Genomic DNA, 21,325 nt, shown 5'->3' on the forward strand with positions numbered 1-21,325 from the left:
AAATCTGCCAGGCTTCAGGGTTGCACAAGTGCATTGAAATATATGAGAGAGACAGTAAAAATATAAAAAAATCTTACCAAGAACAAATGTCGAGGATGCCTGTTTTTGCCAGAGACTTTCATCAGCGTTCCCTCTTTAACAAAGATCTGAAGGAGAAAACAGCAGATTGTAATTCTGAGATTTCATTCTGAATCTTACGGCAAAAAGAGAGTATTTCTCCTGGGGAAGGAGCTACTCCAATGCCATTCATCAGCACAAGTAGAGACAGAGAACCTCAACACTTGTTTCTAGCCTTACTCCTTATGATCTGGCTTAGTCTTTTCCCAGGTTAGCTCTGCTGCCCTTCATGGCTTGCATTTGTGTCAGTACAAAATGGGTTGGAAACCCACCTGTTCTCAGCCCACTCTTTCTGCACTGTGGACTGTGCTCAAGAGATGACTGTCACAGGTTGAAAGCTAATATACAATGGGCTTTAGAAAAGAATTCTTGTCTTTAAAAGTTCTCTAAAATTGATCAGAGAAAAGCTGAAACCTTTGGTTTTAGTATGCTACATTAATTTAACTCTAATTGCATACATAATTTGTATAATTGTGCAAGCACAATACTTTTTCAGTCCATCTTGTTACTATGTATGTAGGTAGGACTGTGTGTGTAAGCAGCTAAACCAGCACACTAGAACTTCATTGCAGTAATGTTGGAAAAAGTCTGCCATAACATCACTGGATTAACAGTAATCTGCTCTTTTCAGGTGGAGAACAGATTCTAGTGTACTTTTTCACTCTTGAACGGTTTATAATCAAAGAGACAAATCCTGCAAATTCTGTATGCTGGGCTTTGTAGAGTTTGTTAAAGCATTACCTGGTAAGGGCAAGTGAGAATATTGATGTTAGAGAGAAAAACAAAGGTTGACCACAATATTTGGCTGATTAGCATTCTTATGCTATGAGTATGCATGGCTTGAAAATTGCTTCATGAATTTTGTTAAAGATATTGGTGGACTGAAGGGAAATTCAGAGTTGCAGAGCTCAAGAAAGAAATCTTTTGAAGCGTAGAAGCAGGTTGGAGCTGAGGAAACTGGGCAGGTTTGAAAGTAAGAAGAAGAAATTTGCATTTGATGTGGATAGCAAGACAGAGCTGTACACTCCCTCATGTTTGTGTTGCTGTGTTTCTTTAAAACAGCATCTTGTATTAAAAGCACCATGGGAGAATGGTGAAAATATAAATTTGAAAAAAAGTTAATTGCCCTAATTTAAGGTTCTTAGTCAGCTATATAAAGTACAGAGCCTTTTTAGGCTGCAAGCAATTCCTGATAGAGTTGCAGCTTTTTGGCAGGAGTATATAAGGAGGAAATCATTAGCTCCATCAAAATACACTGCACTTGTGGTGTCTGAGGACAGCTGAGATGAAAAGCCTGCTCTATGTAAAAGTAGAGACAATGCATGTCTTTCCCAGCATGACCTTCTTTTTGTTCACTGCCAGAGTGATGTTTTTTATACAAACCAGTGCTCCAACTCATATCACAATTGCTCAGTAAACAACATCTGTAGACATCTGAAACACGGCCATCTACATCTATGCAGATTTGTTGCTGGCAAGAAACAATGCCCTTATCAGCACAGGTCTGCCTGCAGCACTCACCCTTCCTGGCTGGAGGAGGCCGCTCTGCCCTCTCACACTGTGCTCAATGTGCACTAGCTTCTGCAAGTTTTCCTGGGAGAGAAAAACAGCATTTAGAAGGCTGCATGGAGACTGTTTTTATACAAGCAGGCAAAAATTCCCTCACCCCTCCTCACCATTTTATTTCTTTAGAACTGATATTACACAATTAGGTTTCAGAGAGAACTGGACCAAGGATTTACACCCAGTAAGTCTACTTCCTGCCTTACGGATTTTACAAAACCTCATCACCTGCATTCACGCCTGCTGTGACCTTCTAGAGTTCTTTCACCTGTGATTCTCTGGTTCACCTTCCAAAGGAACCTCTAATTTCATACAGTATTTATACATTGGCTTCTTTGCCACTTCCTGGCTCTGTGAACTAATGAAACAGGGACAGACGCAAAGAACAGAATCTGCTCCAAAGGCCTGTGCGTAAGTGCCATGACACACATAATCCAAAGCACTCTTTCACACTTTTAGACTGTTGCTAGGATTATCTGAAGATTTACATTCTGTGATAACGGATTCATGCCTTTGCAACAGGGCATTAGGCAAAGAAGCTGCATTTCTGTTTGGATGCTTTGCAAAAATCAGGAAGTTCCTGATTCAAGGTTATGATTCTGATGCTATTAACTATCTACCTGGCATTAAAGCACAGTCAGTCAGTGGGCACCAGCACCAGGCATGAACTTATCTATGAAGATGGTAAATAAGATTAACCTAGATAAGTATGGGCTCCCATAAAAAAACATCAGAATATAAGAGGGAAGAAGGGATGTCTGTACCGTTGCAATATTGCCAGTCTTTTCAAATATCCTTCCATTTAGCAGGTGAGGCTTTTAAAACAGAGGGTTGTGCATAGGATTCAGCTGTGATTTCTATCTGATCAGAACAGTAGAATGGGTGGCCCAGCAGCAGTGAATCATCACTGGAATATACCTAAAAATTAGGAGTATTCTATCTAAGTTAGCCACTGTATCTTCAGTTACACACCTGGATAAACTACAGAATAAGGACCATACTTGATATGGACCATACTTGGTCAGCTTTGTGACCTGACAGCCTTTGAGTACAGTTTTCTGCTACAACAGGCAATGGTCTGTTTTCCCTTTGCTCCATTGACTGGCATTAATGTACCCCTGGGATTAGTGAGACTTGATTAGATCATACACTGTCTCTGCCTGATACAAATCAGTGGTGTCTACAGGATGAGCTAATTAAGAAAGTTATCAGAGATACCAGAAGGAGCATATCCAAGTCAACATGATGGTATGTCAAGGCCTGGATTTCAGCTAACACAGTTCACATACCTATCTAGGCTTGTTTTTTGATATAAGCCTGAAATACCTCCCTATCTTACTGCCTTGGTGAAACACTGCACTTGTTTAGCATGATACTAAGTTTATTTCTTAATCAGTAACTGGATGTCCAATACATGGAAATACCTAGAAGGCTTGACCAGCACAGAGCTTCACTGTGCCCATGCAATGTAATTGACTGTTGACACATTTTCAAGAATTTGAGGTGTCAGGTATCTCTTTGCAATGCAGGAAGTAACAAATGGATTTTTTTCTAATAAATAGGGAAATAAAAATTAAAACAACATATAAAACAATAGCACAAGACATATCAGGGATGATGGGACAGCTGACTTTTGCAAAAGGTATTTGCAAAGGAGTTTCCTGTCACTGAAGGGTATTTTAGCCTGGCAAAACTTGTCCAATTGACAGCTTCCACAATGGAAACCTGTTTTTCATCTGCAGAAAAAGCAGTGCTCTCCCGTGAGAACACTCATGCCAGTGCTAGTACTACTCATCTGGGGTTTTACCAGAGCAAGAGGAGTAGTTGCAGCAGCCCAGCTTTTCTCAGGACTGCTGGCAGACTGTTGAAATGCTGATGTTTGCAATACGGACACATGTTCACCAGGAAATGGATGGAGAAGTACTGAACTCATTTCCTGAAGGAAGTCAAACAACTATCACATGTGAAGGATAGCGGTTTATCTGGGAATGTGGACAGCTGGGGGGGGCATAGTTTCCCATCACTTCCCCAGAATTCCCAGTTTATATAGCTTTCTTCCTGCGTCTTAAAACTACCATCATTCATCTTTCAAAGATCCTTCACAGTCCTACAATTAAGGAATAAAAGCTCCACCCAGATAGTACTGCAGAAGTGGGTGTCAGAAATATTGCTGTGGCCACTTTAGCAGGGAACTGCAGCTTCCATAATTTTATCATGATGTCTGTGCAACAGGAAAGCCTCCCCAAGGAATTCACCAGCTGTTAATAGCAACAGTGATTTATAGCTCTTAGCATCTCAGGGCCCCTAACAGATTGTAGACATTCAGAGAGCAATACAAATCCTGCTTCGTTCATCTCCTGGAATTACAGATAGACATAATACTCTGTGGTGATGGTGTGCCTTGTACTTTTGTTTGTACATCTGTAAGTTGAAAGTAATATTTTTTTACGTGGTAAAAATGCTGTGGAGATAGGTATGGTCATAATTTGCTTGAAAATCCTGGGTTAATAGTTTCCAGGAAAAAAACGCTGGAGTCTTATTGAAAAAGAGTAGATGTGCTCTGATGATATGATAAGAAATAAATGTAAAAATCTATTTGGAATTTGTGATGAAATTATTCCAAAACAGTTGCTGTTTGGATTATTATTGCTATTATTATTAATAGCAATTATTACACAGTCTGTGACATGTGTAAGACTCAGATGATATGATGACATTCTTTAAATTAAAGCATGGTTTAATAGAGGCAAAATGATTTCATGGCAATGCACACAGCAAATTTGATTTTAGCCACTTATATATATATTTCTAACTTCAAAGAAGTATTTATATAAATATCCCATATACCTAAGTGAAGTCTAAGGTAGCAGAGGTGCCAGGAAAAGATGTGTGACCTTGATCTGTTAGGAACCGAGCTCTTAAGAGTTCTTCAACCTCTAACACAAATATCCCTAAAGCTCTGATATCCCTAAAGCTCTCCAGATTTTTCTGGAAGGTTTTCATGAGATCTCAGGTTTTTGATGAAATACTTATTTTGGTACAAAGACCACTTTAATAATGGAAAAATATGAGTATAAATTCTTTGCCTGAGGAGAAGGAAAATCAGAATCAAGCCAGTTGAAAACTTTGCTTAGTAAGTCTGTAGTTTCAGAGTCTAGTTTATAGAGGGGTCAGATTAAATTCCTTTTTATGATAAAACTCTAGGCTTGTTAGACATCATCCCTTCAACCTACATCTGTTCTTTCATCTTCATAACTGATTAGCATGTTCTTCTCTAACAATGCAATCTCTTCATATGCATCCATTTTTTTCAGCCTTAAGAGCCTACCTGAAAACAAGCCCTTATTAAGAAGATTGATATTTCACTCCTTTCCTTCATCAGCATCATCTTAATGTGATGATGCTATATGTGATGTTTTGTTTCTTGTATTTCATGTTTTTGATGCCTGAACGATTATTAACAACCCTCTCACTGCTCAGGCAATGAAATAATAAAGAAGTGAGTTGAACTCCAAGAGGGGAAAAAATCCTTTTTGCAGCTGGCTATAGTGTCTTGCATCTTTCACAGTTGCACTAAATGGCATAGACCAACTCCATATCTGCAGTACTGTAAACCAGATCTGTATAAGCCCTTGAGCCTCACCTTGGAGGAGGCTTCAGAATTTAATGGACATATGTATTTACTTGAACAGATGTACACAAAACACACTATTGATCCAGGGAGCATGTGTCATGGTAGGACTCACCGCTTGGAGCATGCTGTCATTGGCTTGGTCCGTGATTTCAGAAATTATGAATAAGGCAGCTGAGGGATGAAGGAAAACAAACACTATATATCACACAAGAGTAGAAAAATAACTCAAATCCCTCCTGTTTGCAAGGGCATCCTTTGGCTTCTTTGTCACTTCCATAATGTAACTGCCTAGCAACTCTGACATGGCACACAGTGCTGTCTCCCCTTCTTCCCATCATCATTTTCTTGGGTGAAATTACATCATGTTTGTGCTGACTCAAAGAGCTTATGAGGACCGTTTTAAACATCTAGGATGGCACTTAATCTTTTTTGTAATGTTTTCTAGTGGCAGATGTTTTTGTCAATGTCTTGAGATACAGAGAGATGAATGTAACCCAACTTTAGCCACCAAATAGCATGGCAGTCTAAGCTGTAGCTCTTACTGCTGAAGGAGTGGACATATCATCCCTTTCTGATAGAAATGTGTATGCAGTGGTGACATGAATGAACTCCTGGATTCTCCACTGGCAAATAACCTGGGCTACAATGTGTTTGCTGGCACTAAAAGCAGTGGTGTAACCTGGCTCAGATCCCTATTTCACATCCCTTCCCATGTGGCACAGGGCTTTCTATCAATTTCTGGCCATACCTTGGCAGCATGCTGGCTAGGAATGGCACAAGCATCTCCTAACCACAAATGAAAATGGCAGTTGTGGTCAGAGGGCTTGAGTGTCTGCCCTGCTATTGTTTAAATTACTGGTATAGCTGTAGTTCTACTGTCGGTGACTAGGGTCCTAAATATTGCATGAATCTCTGTTCTTGGGGAGAATAAACTGACTTTCAGCACTCAACCACTGACTTTATTGCAATGAGTTGGTTTGGATTTATAGTCAGTGTAGGAGGGGTGAATTGATTTCATCAATACAATGTTACTGCTGCTTACTCCAGCCTCGAAACTACTCCCACAGGCACCACAACTAAACCTTGCTTTGATTTCAGTGTGAGTAAGAGACTTCTGCTTTGTCTATCTCATGTATTGAAAAGGATGGTGTTAGCAGTGGATTTGTTCCTGATTTTGCAGAACTGTTTTTTATGCAATGTCTTTCAACTTTATATAACCTTACGGAATCCAGAATACAGATACGCAACTCAAACCTCCTGGGTTTCGCCCAAGTTCACAGAGCAGAGTAGGCATACCATAGATAATGGTACACAGTCAGGCAGGGGGAGCCATCCAAATTGGCTTTACAATGACCCAGCCAAGTATTTACAAAGCCAAAGAGGACTAGGATTTCCTTGATGACTGGGGCAAAACTACAGTGTCTGCACTATGTCTGTATAGATGTTTTCTTCTTCTGTAAGTTCCATCACATCAAAACTATGGGAAGTCCACATGCTTCAATTAAAAAAGAAAAAAAGATAGGATTCTTGTCCTTAATAATTTGGCTAAACTAATAAGCAGTTCTTATAGATTTTACATCTAACCTATAAACTCAAAATCCTGAAAATAATCATCCTCTATATACTGTTAGTATAAAGATCTCACACCTCTTTAGAAGCAATGTTAGCAAAACAGAAGTTTTCTTCTGCCAAGTTCATTTTACCTTGAGTGGCTTCATACTCTGTAGAATCAGGGCAAAGATTATTCAAGTAATCTGTGGGAAATGAGCAAACAAACACAGAAATCCAACAATCAGAATACAGATCACCATAATTTGTAGTGTTGTTAGCTAAAGCATTAAATCCTTATCACAAAATCAGACGCAGGTTGGGGTTGGAAGGGACATTAAGTATCATCTTGTTCCAATCCCTCTGCCACGGGCAGGAACACCTTGCAGCAGTTCTGGTTGCCCAAAGCCCCATCCAGCCTGGGCTTTGAACACTTCCAGGAATGGGGCATCCACAGTGATGCCCCACACCAATTTATTCCCAAATAATTAAGTGTATATATAGACTCCTTCCAAGGCAAAACTCATCCTTGATGGTGTTTTACTTTGAGAATCAATGCAAGAGCACTGATACAAATTTGAGCTCACATAACTTGGCAAGTATAAATAAATAAACAATGTCAAAAATGTTTCAATCAAGAGAATTGCTGAGTAGCACCACTTTACAAATAATTGTTTTTCTAATTAATTCTGTTTTCCCAGCTGAATTCTGTTTTCCCATGTTGGCTATATTTACAGTTACAGTAAATGAATCATATGTTTTTTATAGGCACGGGAAGGAGACACTACTTCTGTACAGTCAGGCTTCAGAAAGCCTGCTCTCCTCACAGGCTCAGACTTGCTAGATTTGGGGTGGCTTGCAGTGAAGGAACATAACCCCCCTTGGAAAGACTCAAGTAGTAGTTATATATGTGGTCCTGAGTGTACAGGGAAGGTATAACAGTAAATGCAAAATCTGTAAGTGTACTGTTAATGTACATTTCTATCTCTGCCTCCTATGATGCAGCAAAATTGGAGTGGGTTTTTGACTAATCACTAGCTTTAGGTGCACTGTGGATAGGACTTATGACACAGTACTGGGTAGAACTGCTTTGTTAAAAAGAAGACAGCGCTTGCCACTGTCATACAGGATGCAGTGCAGTCTCCTTGCGAGGTAACCTGTCTTCTACTGTCTCTGATAACTACCCTTGACATCATAAAAAAATCAAACCTGTTTGCTGGCAGTGAGGGTGAACTCTGCCTCTCCTGATTCATGGAAGGAAAAAGCCAAGAAGGAATGGCTAAAAGCATCTGACTATACTTTTTGTGACCTTTCAACATGGCTGTCCCATAGAAGTGCCTGCCTCTTCCCATGCTGACATTTCCTGAATCCTGAACTAGGCATATTGAATTTTCCAGGAAATCCCATACTTGCTCTAGCCCTATTTTAGCTGTTATGGCATCGATACATTGCACAGTGGAGGCACAGAACATCAGGGGACAGTTTCTCTTTGGGTACTTTTGAGAGTGATTTTACTGACCTGTGAGCATCACACGATACTGGAAGACACGGTGTACCACTTTCAGAAGCTGGTGTTTCACACTGTAAAGGCTGTCACCAGAGTTCTGCTGTCCTCAGTGGAAGGGAAGAAACACAAAGATTAGCAGGATGCAAGCTCAGCAGCAAATTGTCATCTTAGTTATAATCCTAGTTATTAACTCAAATGCATCCTCAAAGAACTTGGTAAGTTAAAAAGTGAACTGAGAAACCACTTCACTGTGTTTCAGCCAAATATACTCACGGATCTGTATGCACACGCAGGAGTTGTGGGCAACAGAGATACAAACAAACACATCATGCACAATTCACAACGTGAAATTCTCACTTCAGTTTTTGCACCTGGGCTGTGAAAGAAGACTATTCTTCCATTCTACCCTATGTGTGAACACTGGTGGAGTTCCAGGAAAAAAAAAAATCCTTGAGTAATCCCCATGGTAAAGCCAAGCATTAGTGCATGTAAAAAAACATGTGATCCTTACCTCAAACTCCTGAATCATGGTAGCCAGTTGGGAATATTTAAGGCACGTTTCATCTAGCAAAGCCAAATTCCTGTCAAACTGCATAATGTATGCTGTGTGGTGATTAAACCTTGATTTTCTGGAGAGAAAAACATCAGCAACTTTCTGGTGTTCATCCCTAAGGCCACAGAAAGAAAAGAAGCAGCAAATAAACAAATAAGCAAATAAAAGTAAAGAAGTAGAGCCATACTTCTTGCTTATTGCATTAGACCCACAGTGGCTCTGTACACTGTGCACCTAAAGCATGGAAAACTTTAAAGTCAGGGAAAGACTTTGCCCTGCAAAGATGTTTGATGGAGTCCCATTAACAGGCTGCCAGTGTCCATTTGGCTTGGAAGCCTGGGGTAGCAGATCCCTGCCTCGGTGCTGGGGGCAAGGGGATCTCCCTTAACAGAGAGCTACACAGCTGCTATGTAAATTTCTGGAAGTGGATCTTCTTCAAGATCAGTTCTGATGTAAGTCGTTCCTGCCTCCCACAGCACAAGTCTGTGATCTTCAGGCCATGAGTTTGAAGCCACTTGGTGATGACTGAGAACTAGCAGGGGATAATGATATGAAGCTGCTGTTCTCACACTGACTGACGGGGGGTCATTCAGAGTTATGGGCTGTTCACTGCACATGTATTTCTGTATTTGATTTCTTAGCCTGACAGCCTCTACATTCACTTCCTTCCTATCTGTACGCAAAATCTGCCAAAGTAGTTCAGGTTCTACTCTTTTCACTTCTGCTGGAATGGTCAAGGGAACACAGTGAGTTCACCCACCTGCTGTGGAGGGTATGTTAAGGCCATCAAACTATGCCATTCTGTACTTGCCATTTAAGGACTCTCTCTTCCAGTTCTTTCAGGATGTCTTGATGTAATTCATAAATTTCAGGGAGTTCACTTAAACCCTGCTTGAGTTTAAACTCTTCTTGTTCATTTTCGTCACCCTCTCCAAGCACTTTCAAGATACCTTCATAGAAATCCTGTAAACAACAGCATTGAAGTGAGGCAAACAGACTTAAAATATTGTTTCTGAAATTATTATTACAATTTCTTGACTCCTAAACTATGATTTCTAAGAATTAAAAGATATGCTATCAACAGTGATAGTGTTCAGTATGCCAAGGAGATCATATAATATGTTTTTTTCATCCATTAGTTCATACACAGTTTCAGCTGAATTCCACAGTGCTATCAGCCTAAACTGGAACATTTCACTGGATCAAGCCATGAGATTCTTATGCCTACAATGATTTGGTATCTTTTTATTTACCTTGTCTTTTCCCCCTGCTTTTCTGAGTGTGGTTTGTCTCATTTTTACAGTGTTTCTTAACCAGAAACATAATTTTTAAAAATGAAGGATAAGATTCTCATCTCATTGGATCCAACAGCTTGACATGAAAAACACAAACTACACGCCTTGTGCTAGAATTTGAACTGGCTACACTTCTGAGCTTAAATTTAAGCTATAGAACAAATAATTTTCCCAATGAAACCTGAGTCCTTTCTTCTTCATTTTACAAATGATTTTCACCATGAAGTGGTTTATAAATTATGTAGGCATAGGAGAAATTTCCTCTGTATTAAGATATAGCCAGCTCTGGTGCTTAACAGGGCACCTATTTCAGAGTGCAGAGCAAAATGCTTTCCCAGGTTTGAGTTGCCAAGAAATAAAATTCTGTTCCCCGAACTTTTAGGGGACAATCTTACGAACTTCCCTGGGCCATAGTGGGATTTACCATGGCATTTCTCATGACTCTGGCTTCTGTCTAGTTAATTTTTTTTAAGTGAATAGGGTTATTAAAGAGGAGTCTAAAAAGAACTGACTTCCATAAAACTTGCTATGAGCAACTCATCAGAATATGCTTCACTGTAAATCTACACTTGACATTGGATTGCCACTTTGGGCTGATTAAATCAAGGTTGCTCCGTTGATTCCAGCATAGTGGGATCTGGTTGGTACGACTGTGGTCTTGCTGAAAGGTTCTGTTCTTACAGAACAAGTAGACTCTAGTCAAAGAACTTCAAAATTTCTCTCTCATCAATAGGAACTGACTCCAGGCAATATCAGGTTTTAGTCTCCTCAGATGCATTCCTGGCTTTTCTGTTGTTACTGTCAACTGCAATGTTCACACTGGGTGTCTACGAACTGGGATGACTGGATTATCTAATGGATACTAGCCAAGAGTCACACATGCAGTGTTGGGGTTTTTTAGCAACTAGAACTAGGTAAAAAAAAAAAGATCATGATGACATTTTTTTTATTAACTGTATCTTAAATAAAACAATATCATAAAGATTTCTGAAAAAATATTACTATGTTTCCTAATTATCTGGGTCTGATTTCTGCAACATGTCCTGCCTGAGTACCATAAATAATCCCAATGTTGTGCTTTTAGATTTTTTTTCTGATGTGAGTTAGCCCATCTAATTTTATGTTTCGGCTGGTATACAATCCAGAAAATTTTCAACCAACTAAGCCAATCAATTTGTCTTCTGGATACTTTTACTAAGTCCAAGGAATCTGCAACCTTCCAAAGTCCTCAGTCATCATAATTAATCCAGACCAGAGAAAGGGTTAGGGTTAGAGTTAGGGAAAGAATCTTAAGGGTTCTCTCAGCTTATTGTGCCTGGACAAGTGAATAGCTTGTAATTTACTACTGATGTGCTTAAGTAATCTATTATGTTACAAAGATGTAATCTTTTCCAAATTAACAGTTCTGTATCTGTCCACTTTCCACCACAACTGAGCAACAGGATTAACGCTCCTTTCCCACAGCATCTCAATGGATTTAATTAGTTATTAATTGTCTGTCCCCTTGATTATAATGAATTCTCAGACAAATAATTAAATTCCAGTTGCCTGGATAGACAGCTTTCTAATGATTAAAAAAAACCCTGCAGCATAACAGTAATCACTAAAAACATCCATTAAAAAATAATTATGTCACTGTTGAAAGTGCTGAGTGCCTGTGAAGCTGGTAATCAAATGCAAAGTGCTTTTCCAGTCTCACTAACTGTAATCAACCATGACACCTCAAGGTCCCTAAGTCTGTCACAAAAGCCCAATGTCTAAGTACAGGAGGTACTAAACACTGAGTCCATAAATTCCCTGGTGGATCAAAACTTCCTTAAAACAGCTTCATGAATTGAAGTTGCTCAGTTCAAGGTTCCGTAATGATAGCTACATCTAGGAGTGAGTGAGCCTACTGATCTCTTATGCCTCTACCTGCATGTGCATGGGAAAGCATAACCCAAGCTGCCTAGGTGACATGGAAGGTTAGCAACTCAGTTATAAAAATACGTTTCTGAAACATAAACCTTTTCATTACATTTTGGGCATCCATAAATAAGCCCTTTATAGCCATGGTGGCTCTTGGAGGGATCTGCACCACAGTCAGCAGCCCCTTTCCTAATGATGAAAGTGGCACTCCCGAATTAAAAAGTGGCACATCTCCTACAGTAGACTGAATGACCCCTGATCTGTATGGAGGAGTGATCTCACATTTCTCACTACTGGACTCAGCAGAAACGATGCCAAACGAACAGCAGAAAATGCTATGGCAGCAGCCGCAATTAGTCTCTTGTCCTGCCATGCAGGGTACAATCTAGGTCAGGAACCCTGACCTCAGCACACACTCACATGTAGCCAAATAGACACGTTCATCCAAAACACTGCAAATAAATTTCAGAACCAGCAGGCTGTACAGTATGCACTGAGAATACTGTACCAGTGCAGCTTTTTACCAGGGAATTGTCCTGATCCAGGTGTGCTGGTGTGGCTTCCTTCTCCTTTTAAGAGATATTCAGATTATCTGAAAGATATTTTGGCTCAACATTCCCACTGTGGAAGCTCCCTGGCCAATACATAGTTATTTTCCCACTGCCAATGAACACAACAATGAATAAATAAATGAGAAAAATTTCAGCCTAGTGTAAGTGAGGGCAGGCTATTCTTTTGTAACAGTCTGTCCTTAGGCTTCTATAAGAGCTTCAGAAGGCCTAACAGCAAGCTAGCTCTTTGTTTAGCCAGCACGTAGCATTCACTAAAACATTTAATTAGTAAAGTAGTGACTTGATTGGTCCAGCAGAACTTTGAACATCCAAGAAATTCACAGTAATAAAAAAGGCTCAGCAAATGATTCACTGGAAGTGTAAATAATTAGAAAGATGGAATTCTGTTTTGTCTAACATGTAGCAGTAGTTCCTAAATTAGGCAGTTATTTTTTGTTCTTGAGAATGTGCCACCCTCAAGAGTTCTGAAAGTAGCGTTTAATCAATGAGGTTTAATCTCAAGTGAGAGGCTTGAGCACTAAGATTATTTTGTTCTTTTTTACTTCCTAAGATTTATTTTGCAGTCATGAACATTGGGATGTCTAGTGCAGGGTTGAATTCCAAACTTCTCTGAAGTCTGGAGAACCAGCACATATTTATTCTTATCGTACCTATTCATATAGATATCTCCAAATGCTTAGGAAGCATAAATCTGAGTCTGTTTCTAACAATTGTGGTCCGTTGTTATGTGGAAAATGCAAACCAGGAAACAGGATCAATTTTCTTTTTAAAAGGAGGTGTTGGGGCTGATGTCTTTTCAGTGCAGAGCTGTCCTTAATTCAGTAAATATCTTGGAGGGAAGTAAGAACTACTTCAAAGGGGTTTATGCACACACAAAGAAGATGATTTTATGTACAAAAGCCAAAGGCAAAATAAACATGAACATGGTCCACTATCAGAAATGAAAGGCAAAATAAACATAACCGTGATACATTATCAAGCAAATGCTTGGTCCCATACAGACTGGGACCCTGAAGCAGTCTGAGTCACACTAAGTTTAATTTGTGTGCATCTTGTAAAGCCATTTGAAACAGACCAGCTATGGAGAAGCAAACAAACCATCTTGGTGATGTGTGAAAATTTAGGCTGAGAAAACCACCTGCAGCATTTTTTCAGGAGCCAGTACAAAGAAAAACATGTCAAGTGCAGCCTCATTGCTGGGGAAGTATAATAGGAGACAGAATGACAAAACTTCAAGATTAAATGATCCTGAAGGAAATTGAAAGACTAATCAACTTTGGAAAATCTGTGAGTACCAAGAGGTCATGAACTTGGACTAAAAGGCCCTGCCAGTTCCATCTGCTCAGACCAGAACGAGCTCTTAACTCACCGCTGCAGAGAACTGCACTACCTTTGAGTAGGGCAAGTAACAGCTAACCTTTGAGATTATTATCACTACTACCGCACCAACTGATACCAAGTTTGTGAGGTAACACAATGTTTCCAGTCTTTCAGTTCAATAGCAGAGTGGGTGTATGGAAATGTCATCATTTTGGCAATCAATCAGTTTATTAAAGTCTCCACTGAAAGGCCAAACAAATTCTGTTATACTGAATGAACAGCAGCACTAGCCAAGCCTGGAAATGAGATGGGAAATTGCTCTTGCTGCAGGCTAAGAAAAGCCTTTTTTTTCCCTTTCTGAAAGCAGCTAGGGTGTGGTTTAGTTCTTTCCCTTTATTTCCAACATGTGTGTTTACAGGAGAAGATGAAACTTGGGACTTGATAAGCATTTAGAAACAGCTTTCTTGAGAAAGCTGGTGATGGGAAACAGAAACGTATGCCTGGGTTGAGGAGTGTTGTCAAGGAAGTCTTTGGTTCTAACCAGCCATGAGTGGTATGTTGTACCTTGAGAGCAATTTGGTGACTGTGGTCACTCGTGGTTGCTTCTGAAATCTGCCAGTGGAACTTGTATCAACAGCAAGAGCACAGTATGATTTTTTGCTGATGTGGCTATTCCTAAAACTATTCAAATATGTGAAAAGGAGCAATTAGATTATTGCAACTTTTAATGTTATGAGAATATTGAAAATATTGCCTTGGTTAGGCAATATTACCCCAGCATTCTAAGGGACTTACATGTAGTAAAATTGCTAATAGTTTCTCTAGATATTCTGAACAATACCCTAGGCAACAGGCAAACATAAAGATCCAAAATCAGTTAAGATGGGAAAAGTGACAGTGTTTTCTAGATTGAGAGTGATTGCAATGGAGAAACCTGCAGATTATATCTGAGTGCCACTGCAGTAGGTAGGTATCCTACAGACATCAGCCTATGGCAGTAGAGATATGGAGTATGCCAGAGCAACAGGCAATCAATGAAACATGGAAACATACCCTGTGAGCCTGCTCCCATAAAGACTTTTGACTTCTTCTAAGCCAACGAGTGCCCGAACTAGCAGACAAGTGTGCAAGCAGGCTGCCTGTTTCTCTCTTCTCCCTCATTCTCTGACCCAGGTTCCATTCATACATACATCCTCAGTAGTTAGAAAGCCAACTCATACAAACAATTAAATCTTATCTGCAAAACTTGCTTGTTGGCTCTGCTGAAGAAAAGCCTCCTGTAACCCCTAAAGGAATGTATGGGTCAAGATACGTAAGAACTTTTCTACTCTACAAGGAAATAATTAATCAAAATTGTGATTTTGCCTTTTTTAAACTTCATACAGTTGGTGATTGCTCATCAGGTCTGATGGCTCCTTCCAATTCTAAAATGGATGAGATTTTATTAAATTTCTAACCCAGGGAATTGGGACAGGGAATGTCACAGTGCATGGTTACAGATATTCTGACATTTCACAACTTATATATGCCTTAACTTTGCCCACCAGTGCATTCATCCAAGGGTTTACTTTAGGCCCATTTCTTGCTTTCATTTGACATATTAACTTCTCTTTCTTTTCTTCTTCTCTTTTCCTTAATTACTTTTGTAACTAGGGAAATAATGAGAATATGCAGAATGTTCATAAGATCCCTTTACTCCAGTGGGATGGGCAGGCAAGGAAACAAATTTCACTACACTGGCATTTACTAGAGGAAGCAGAAGAGGGAAGAGACAGGGAAAGTCCTGAGGCATTTCTTTCCTGACCCAGTAACAGCATAGGCAAGGTACCCTGACAGTAACACGGTGCTATAGCAGCCATGAGGGCGTGCAGCCATTTATACTATGGATAAAGGCACTGAAGTGCATTTATAGATTTGGATCTATATAACAAAAAGTTTTCTGGCATTAGTAAGCCCCTTTTATCTCCTAGAGGTGTATGGAAAATACAGGATATAATGCAAATTAGAGGCCTCTCCCAGACACCTCCACTGTATTCACGCTCTACTTCAGGTCTGCTTTTACATGCTACCTATAACGTACCAAAGCATGAATGTATTTGGAAATGGAAAAAGATGAAGAATATTTTAATGAAGGTGCAGAGTGGCTAATACTTTCTGTGCAAGGTATTTTCCTGTATAGATATTTCTCTTCTCTGAGGCTGGCAGAGCCTTTTCCTTTTTCTTTTTCTTGGTGATACTTTTGGAAATATTAATTTCAGTAATGAGTTCTTTGAGTGTTCTCAGTGGTCAGAAGCCCTGTATGCCACAGGTGAAGAAACCACCCTGGCTTCCCCAGGGAACAGCAGATAGCTACAGCTATGTCTCACTGGTGTCAAATAATGTGTTTGGTGGTGCAAAAATCAGAGGAAAGCCAACACAGAAGAACAAAATGGCTAGGAAGGTTATCACAAATTTATCAAAGTTTTGGCAAATTAATTATCTAAGTCCCTTAAGGTGTCTGGTCCTACTGCTTTGGTAGATTGCTTGAGAGGCATGCCGTGCAGGAATTGTCTATCAGGCACTAAAGCTATTATTTCTGGGTGTTCTCTCATGTGTTTCTGACACCAGAATCTGTATTTTCCCCATGGTGACTAGCTGTGTCCTGGGTTACCCAAAATGTTTTGGTATTCCATACCTATCTGAGACCAAAATTGTTGCTGTCTCATTAAGACCCCATGGCATGACCAGAAACAGAACCAGAGGGTGCCTGTCTTTTTCAAGTTAAGGTGGCCCAAGCAGAGCTCTCTTGCCTCTTGGCTCTTGCTCTTCCTGCTTTTGTTCTTGCAGGGCAAGATAGCTGAGGCAGCACAGGTAGAAGTTACGCTTCGGTTTGCTTCTGTTTCTCTCTGGCCTTAGGAGGGAGTTGCTTCCGGGTGGCAACAGTAGCCCCCTGAGAAGCTGCATTTCAAAATCAAAAACTTTCAGAGTGAATTTTGCAACAGCTGTCTGCAGCACAAGGCTGGCACCGGTTTGGGGTTGGGCCACTGTTCTTTGTGTGCTTGAGCATCCATTTTCTCCCTAGCCCCCATTGGAACAGGGACCCGAGAGAGCAGCACAGCACCAGTGGCTTGGAGGCTGCAGCGCTGATGCTGGTTGGATGCCGCCAGCCTAAGGAACAGGCAGAGAGGCTGGCACTGCACATTCACTGAGTTCTTCAGTTCCCAAATTACAGACGCCAGAGGGTCCGGCCACCTTTGTCAACGGAGCTGCTGCCACTGGAGAGATGAGAGGGGGGAGGGCTGCTGCCATCTTTGTCTTCCCACTTGTAGTTGTCTGCGCCATCTTGGGAGAGGGCTTACTCTGCTCTTTGGAGTTTATCTTTGTTTTTAAAGTATCCGCCTCTTAAATTGTCTTAAACCAAAACACTGGGACACAGTATGGATACCCAGAGCACGCTGGCTATTACCAATCTGCATTATCAGAAAACAAAATGCTTAAACGGAAGCAGAGTGAGTCCATTAAAATCAAATCCCCATGTGTCATAGCTCTATTTCCATCTGTCCCACTCTGACAGGAGAGTGTTCACCTGTTTTTCACCATCTCTGTCTCTGCACTAGGTTAATTTTGTATTTTACGCCAGTCTCAGGCCCAACAAGCCCCAAATGTTGGCCAACACTTTTCCCCCTAGATGACAAATCATAAATTTGAATGGTTGGTTCACAGTAAGCCATTCCTCCTCAAATTCACTTAAATCCCTTTGGTACTTTTATGTCTTTTAAATAGTAGCTAAATAAAAGGGTATCTAGGTTTCAAGGATTAAAATTATTTACTTACCGTATGTAACAACTGGAGCATTTCCACATATCTGGGGAGAGAGAGACAAACTTTTATTAACTGCCATCAAATGAATACTGAAGGGTGGACTGTATAGCTTCAATTTCAGAAGAGCAACAGGTAGGCTGTAAAAGCAAACTCACATTTTTTCCGAAGTCATTAGCTCCTGGGCAATGAGGTAAGCTCTGGACTGGCCTTCTTTCTGTCAACAGAAGTCAGAAGCAATTAAGAAATTTCTCATTCTACAAAGTAAAGCAGTGTTAGAGAACACTTTGAACCAACATATTTTTATAGTAAAAATAGTGACCAGACTTTAATTCTTTGTTGTTCTGTGTCTGGCATCCTAGACTTTTGTGAAAGTCTTCTCCATCTGTCTTTTTTGACTCAATGTAATTTTAAATTTTCAAGATTGCAACTAAATGCTTTGGAGTGTGACATTTTTCCTGACATTCAAGTCAAGCCTTTCTTGCTGTTTATGTTGTCTCCACTGTCCATCTTCAGACTACATTCTTTGCCTTTGTCATGTGCTGTAGAGGTAAATTATTCCTAGTGCAGTGAAGGAGTATAGGACTGATGGCTCTGCCATTTCTGAATGAGCAATAGACAAAAAGCAGAGAGAGCTGAGAATCCAGGTTCTTCTGCAAGTTGCTTTTCCTTCTCCATGTTTCATGCATTAACCATTTTTAGGGTTTTTTACCTTGTTGGTGAGACTGGGATCACCAAGGCTGGTCTCGTCATCTTCTGAACCCTTTTCTTCCTCATCTGATGTGACAACTTCCACTGGTGTCACAGAGACTGGGCAGACCTTGTAGGGCTCAGTGTAGGCACTGCAGAAAAACAGAACAGAGTGGCTCAATGGTATTATTCCCAGACTTGCTGTTGCTCATATATATAGAATCTCTGCAGAACTGCAGGGCTTGGAAAGCAAGATTTATCAAGCAGGTGTTTTTTTTGGCTGCTAGGTTCAAAGGTTAGGTCATTTAGGCCAGCAGAAGACACTGAGAGGACCAATGGGAAGTTAACTGAACTTGTTTAAGCTTCCCCAAAAGATCAGTGTTTTGGCCCAGTTTGGAGTAAAAACTTCATGCTTAGTAGCAACCAGAACTGGTTTGTTTCTCCCTAGTCAACCCCTCAAAATAGATACAGCAAAATCATGCTAACACTTTAAAATGGAAGTTAGATATTGTGACAATGGGTTTTCTGGGAAAACATCAAAAGGATGAGAAAGGTATAATGGTAATAACAATGCCATCAATTCAACTACGAGATACTCAGGTTCCAGAATCCTCAGGTTGTTTCAGGGGAATATGAATTCAGGTCCAGAAACCCAGAGAAAGCTGTGCAGTAAGAGTACTGGACCTGGTGTGAAACACAGCCCCATGTAATACAGGCCTGTGGCTTCACAGCATTTTATTATTTAAAACTTTTTATTTTCAATTAAAATTACCAGTGAACTCAAAATCTCCATAAAGCATGACTAAAGCTGGTCTGTATACCCCTAGCTCAAAATTCCAGTTGCTAGATCTTGTTAAACCTGATGGCAGTCTTCCAGGTGTTGTTACTGTGTACTCACAAGCTGTATTCAAGTTGTCCCTTCATTTTGACTTTTATATGAAATAGATGAAGATTTTGGCGCCTTACTATGTCATGCCACCTATGATTTAATAATTCTAAAATCTCTGAATTTCATCCAATTATGCATTAGCATTATTCAGTTTACCAACCATTTTAGCATCACCTTTTGCTGCCATCCAGTTTTGATATTGCTCTTGGTACTGCAACACATAACTCATTATTCTGGCACTGGCAAAAGATGTATAGCAAACCGTATGTATCAGCTGTAACACCCGTCTACTCCTACCTGACTTGACTGATTTTTCACATTCAAGGATCGGATTTGGAGTTTTGACCACAGTGTCATTCTGGGAGTTTATATACAGCTTATACACCACAGTGCCCCCCAGCCTTTTACATTTCCAGGGCAAGATTTCAGTATTCAGCCAACAAGGTGAGTCTTTTGTCTTAAGAAACAAAATCTGACATCTCCATGTTTTCCAGTAGACATATTCGCCAGCCCGGGTGAGTCTGTAATGTGGGCCTGGATAACTCAGTTTATATTATTTCTATACTTCTCATTTGCTCTGAAATATTCACTTCCTTTCACAGCTCTGCTTCATCTCTTTTTTTTTTTCTTTACTATTCCACTTGGAGATCCCAAATGTGAACAAACCCAAGGCTTCAAAGCCAATACTAGAGTAACAGAAGGCTGGGCAAAGACAGTCTAATGTAAGTGAGAGGACAATGATGAGACTCCCAAGGTCACTGACTAGATTTTTATTTCCTTTCAGAAAGGAAACTCCCTGTGCATCTGCATTTACTTCTAAGCTGAAAAAAGAGCTATGTGTCTCCCATGCAATTGTGGCTGTCAACCTTTCTGTTATGCCTCCATCTTTTTTCTCATGTGCTAGTCCAGGAGTTCTCACAGGCCACCGAGTGCATTTGTCATGGGTGGGCAAAGGGCCAAGCAGTAACACTGTTCCTCACCATTTTCTACTCTGGCTTATGAATTGTAACTGCAGTTTTTCAGTGTGGATGGCATCATCACACTTTTGAAAACCTGTCCAGCTTCAACAGCAAAGGGACCTCAGCACAAGAATGAGGTAAATACAGGAACAGCTCAGAAAACCTATTAATAATTTAGCCATTCTCAATCCTTACTCCACAAGTCTTCTGCAGTTTGTAATTGTTTGTCCCAGAAGATATGAAATTAAGGTATTCCTTCCTTCTCTCTCTCTCTCTGATAAATGACTGTATTATGTTCATATAAGAACACGTTATAATTTGGCAAGAACGCCTTAATATATTAGTCTTGTAATCATTATTAATGGCATTACTAAAGGTTCATACAGTAGCAGAACTTGCAATATTCCTAAACTATTGCATGGCTTTGTTTGCAGGAGGCCTGCATCCCAGTGGCACCAACTTGAGTTTAAAGAGAAGTCTCAAAATGTAATGGATATCATTTGGACACAGGATAGGCACGTGTATATTTGTGCCGCCATCTCCATTGTCCTCTTCTCTGACCACTCCAATAGCATTCAGGTCTTTACTTCTGAGATTGTTCTGCATTGTCACAGAAGCTCCTGGGCAGTGCACCTTTCCTGATAACCTGTAAACACTTAATCCAAATAATTCACACGTCATTATCCATCTTTTATGTCTATGCTCCCTAGTACTCCTAGCTTCTGAAGGCTTGAATTGTGCCCAGGAATGACTAAGTGATACTTTTCTTTAGTTCATTAAAAGCACTGCTAACTGAGCTTACTGGAAGCAATGAACTTTAATGCAATGGAAGATGCAAATAAAAGTGTGTGGGTGGGAAGAACAGTCCGAGAGTTTGCAGTATCTCAGTAGACACAGTAACCCACAATTAATTATCTTGTGGCAATGATTTGGCTGGATGAGAACAGATTGCTGGCACATTATCTGCTGCTT

General features: G+C 40.2%; 1 protein-coding gene across 2 annotated transcripts in view; it reads right to left on the reverse strand.

Annotated features, from left to right (window-relative positions):
• The window catches only part of FGD5 (FYVE, RhoGEF and PH domain containing 5), a 65,408-nt gene that overhangs the window by 21,086 nt on the left and 22,997 nt on the right, over positions 1 to 21,325 (reverse strand). Inside the window, exons 3-12 of one of the 2 annotated variants that reach the window (XM_083869357.1) lie at positions 18,528 to 18,657; positions 17,974 to 18,032; positions 17,831 to 17,861; positions 9,734 to 9,885; positions 8,881 to 9,037; positions 8,382 to 8,466; positions 7,018 to 7,068; positions 5,427 to 5,485; positions 1,639 to 1,710; positions 78 to 146 (exon numbers count right to left, since the gene is read on the reverse strand). In XM_083869357.1, the coding sequence (XP_083725483.1) occupies positions 78 to 146; positions 1,639 to 1,710; positions 5,427 to 5,485; positions 7,018 to 7,068; positions 8,382 to 8,466; positions 8,881 to 9,037; positions 9,734 to 9,885; positions 17,831 to 17,861; positions 17,974 to 18,032; positions 18,528 to 18,657 (865 nt within the window). Of the gene's footprint in view, positions 1 to 77; positions 147 to 1,638; positions 1,711 to 5,426; positions 5,486 to 7,017; positions 7,069 to 8,381; positions 8,470 to 8,880; positions 9,038 to 9,733; positions 9,886 to 17,830; positions 17,862 to 17,973; positions 18,033 to 18,527; positions 18,658 to 21,325 lie in introns of both variants that reach the window. The other variant, XM_083869356.1, reaches the window with a different exon arrangement.

Source organism: Zosterops lateralis (genome assembly GCF_965231275.1).
Source record: "Zosterops lateralis genome assembly, chromosome: 11".
Lineage (NCBI taxonomy): Eukaryota > Metazoa > Chordata > Aves > Passeriformes > Zosteropidae > Zosterops > Zosterops lateralis.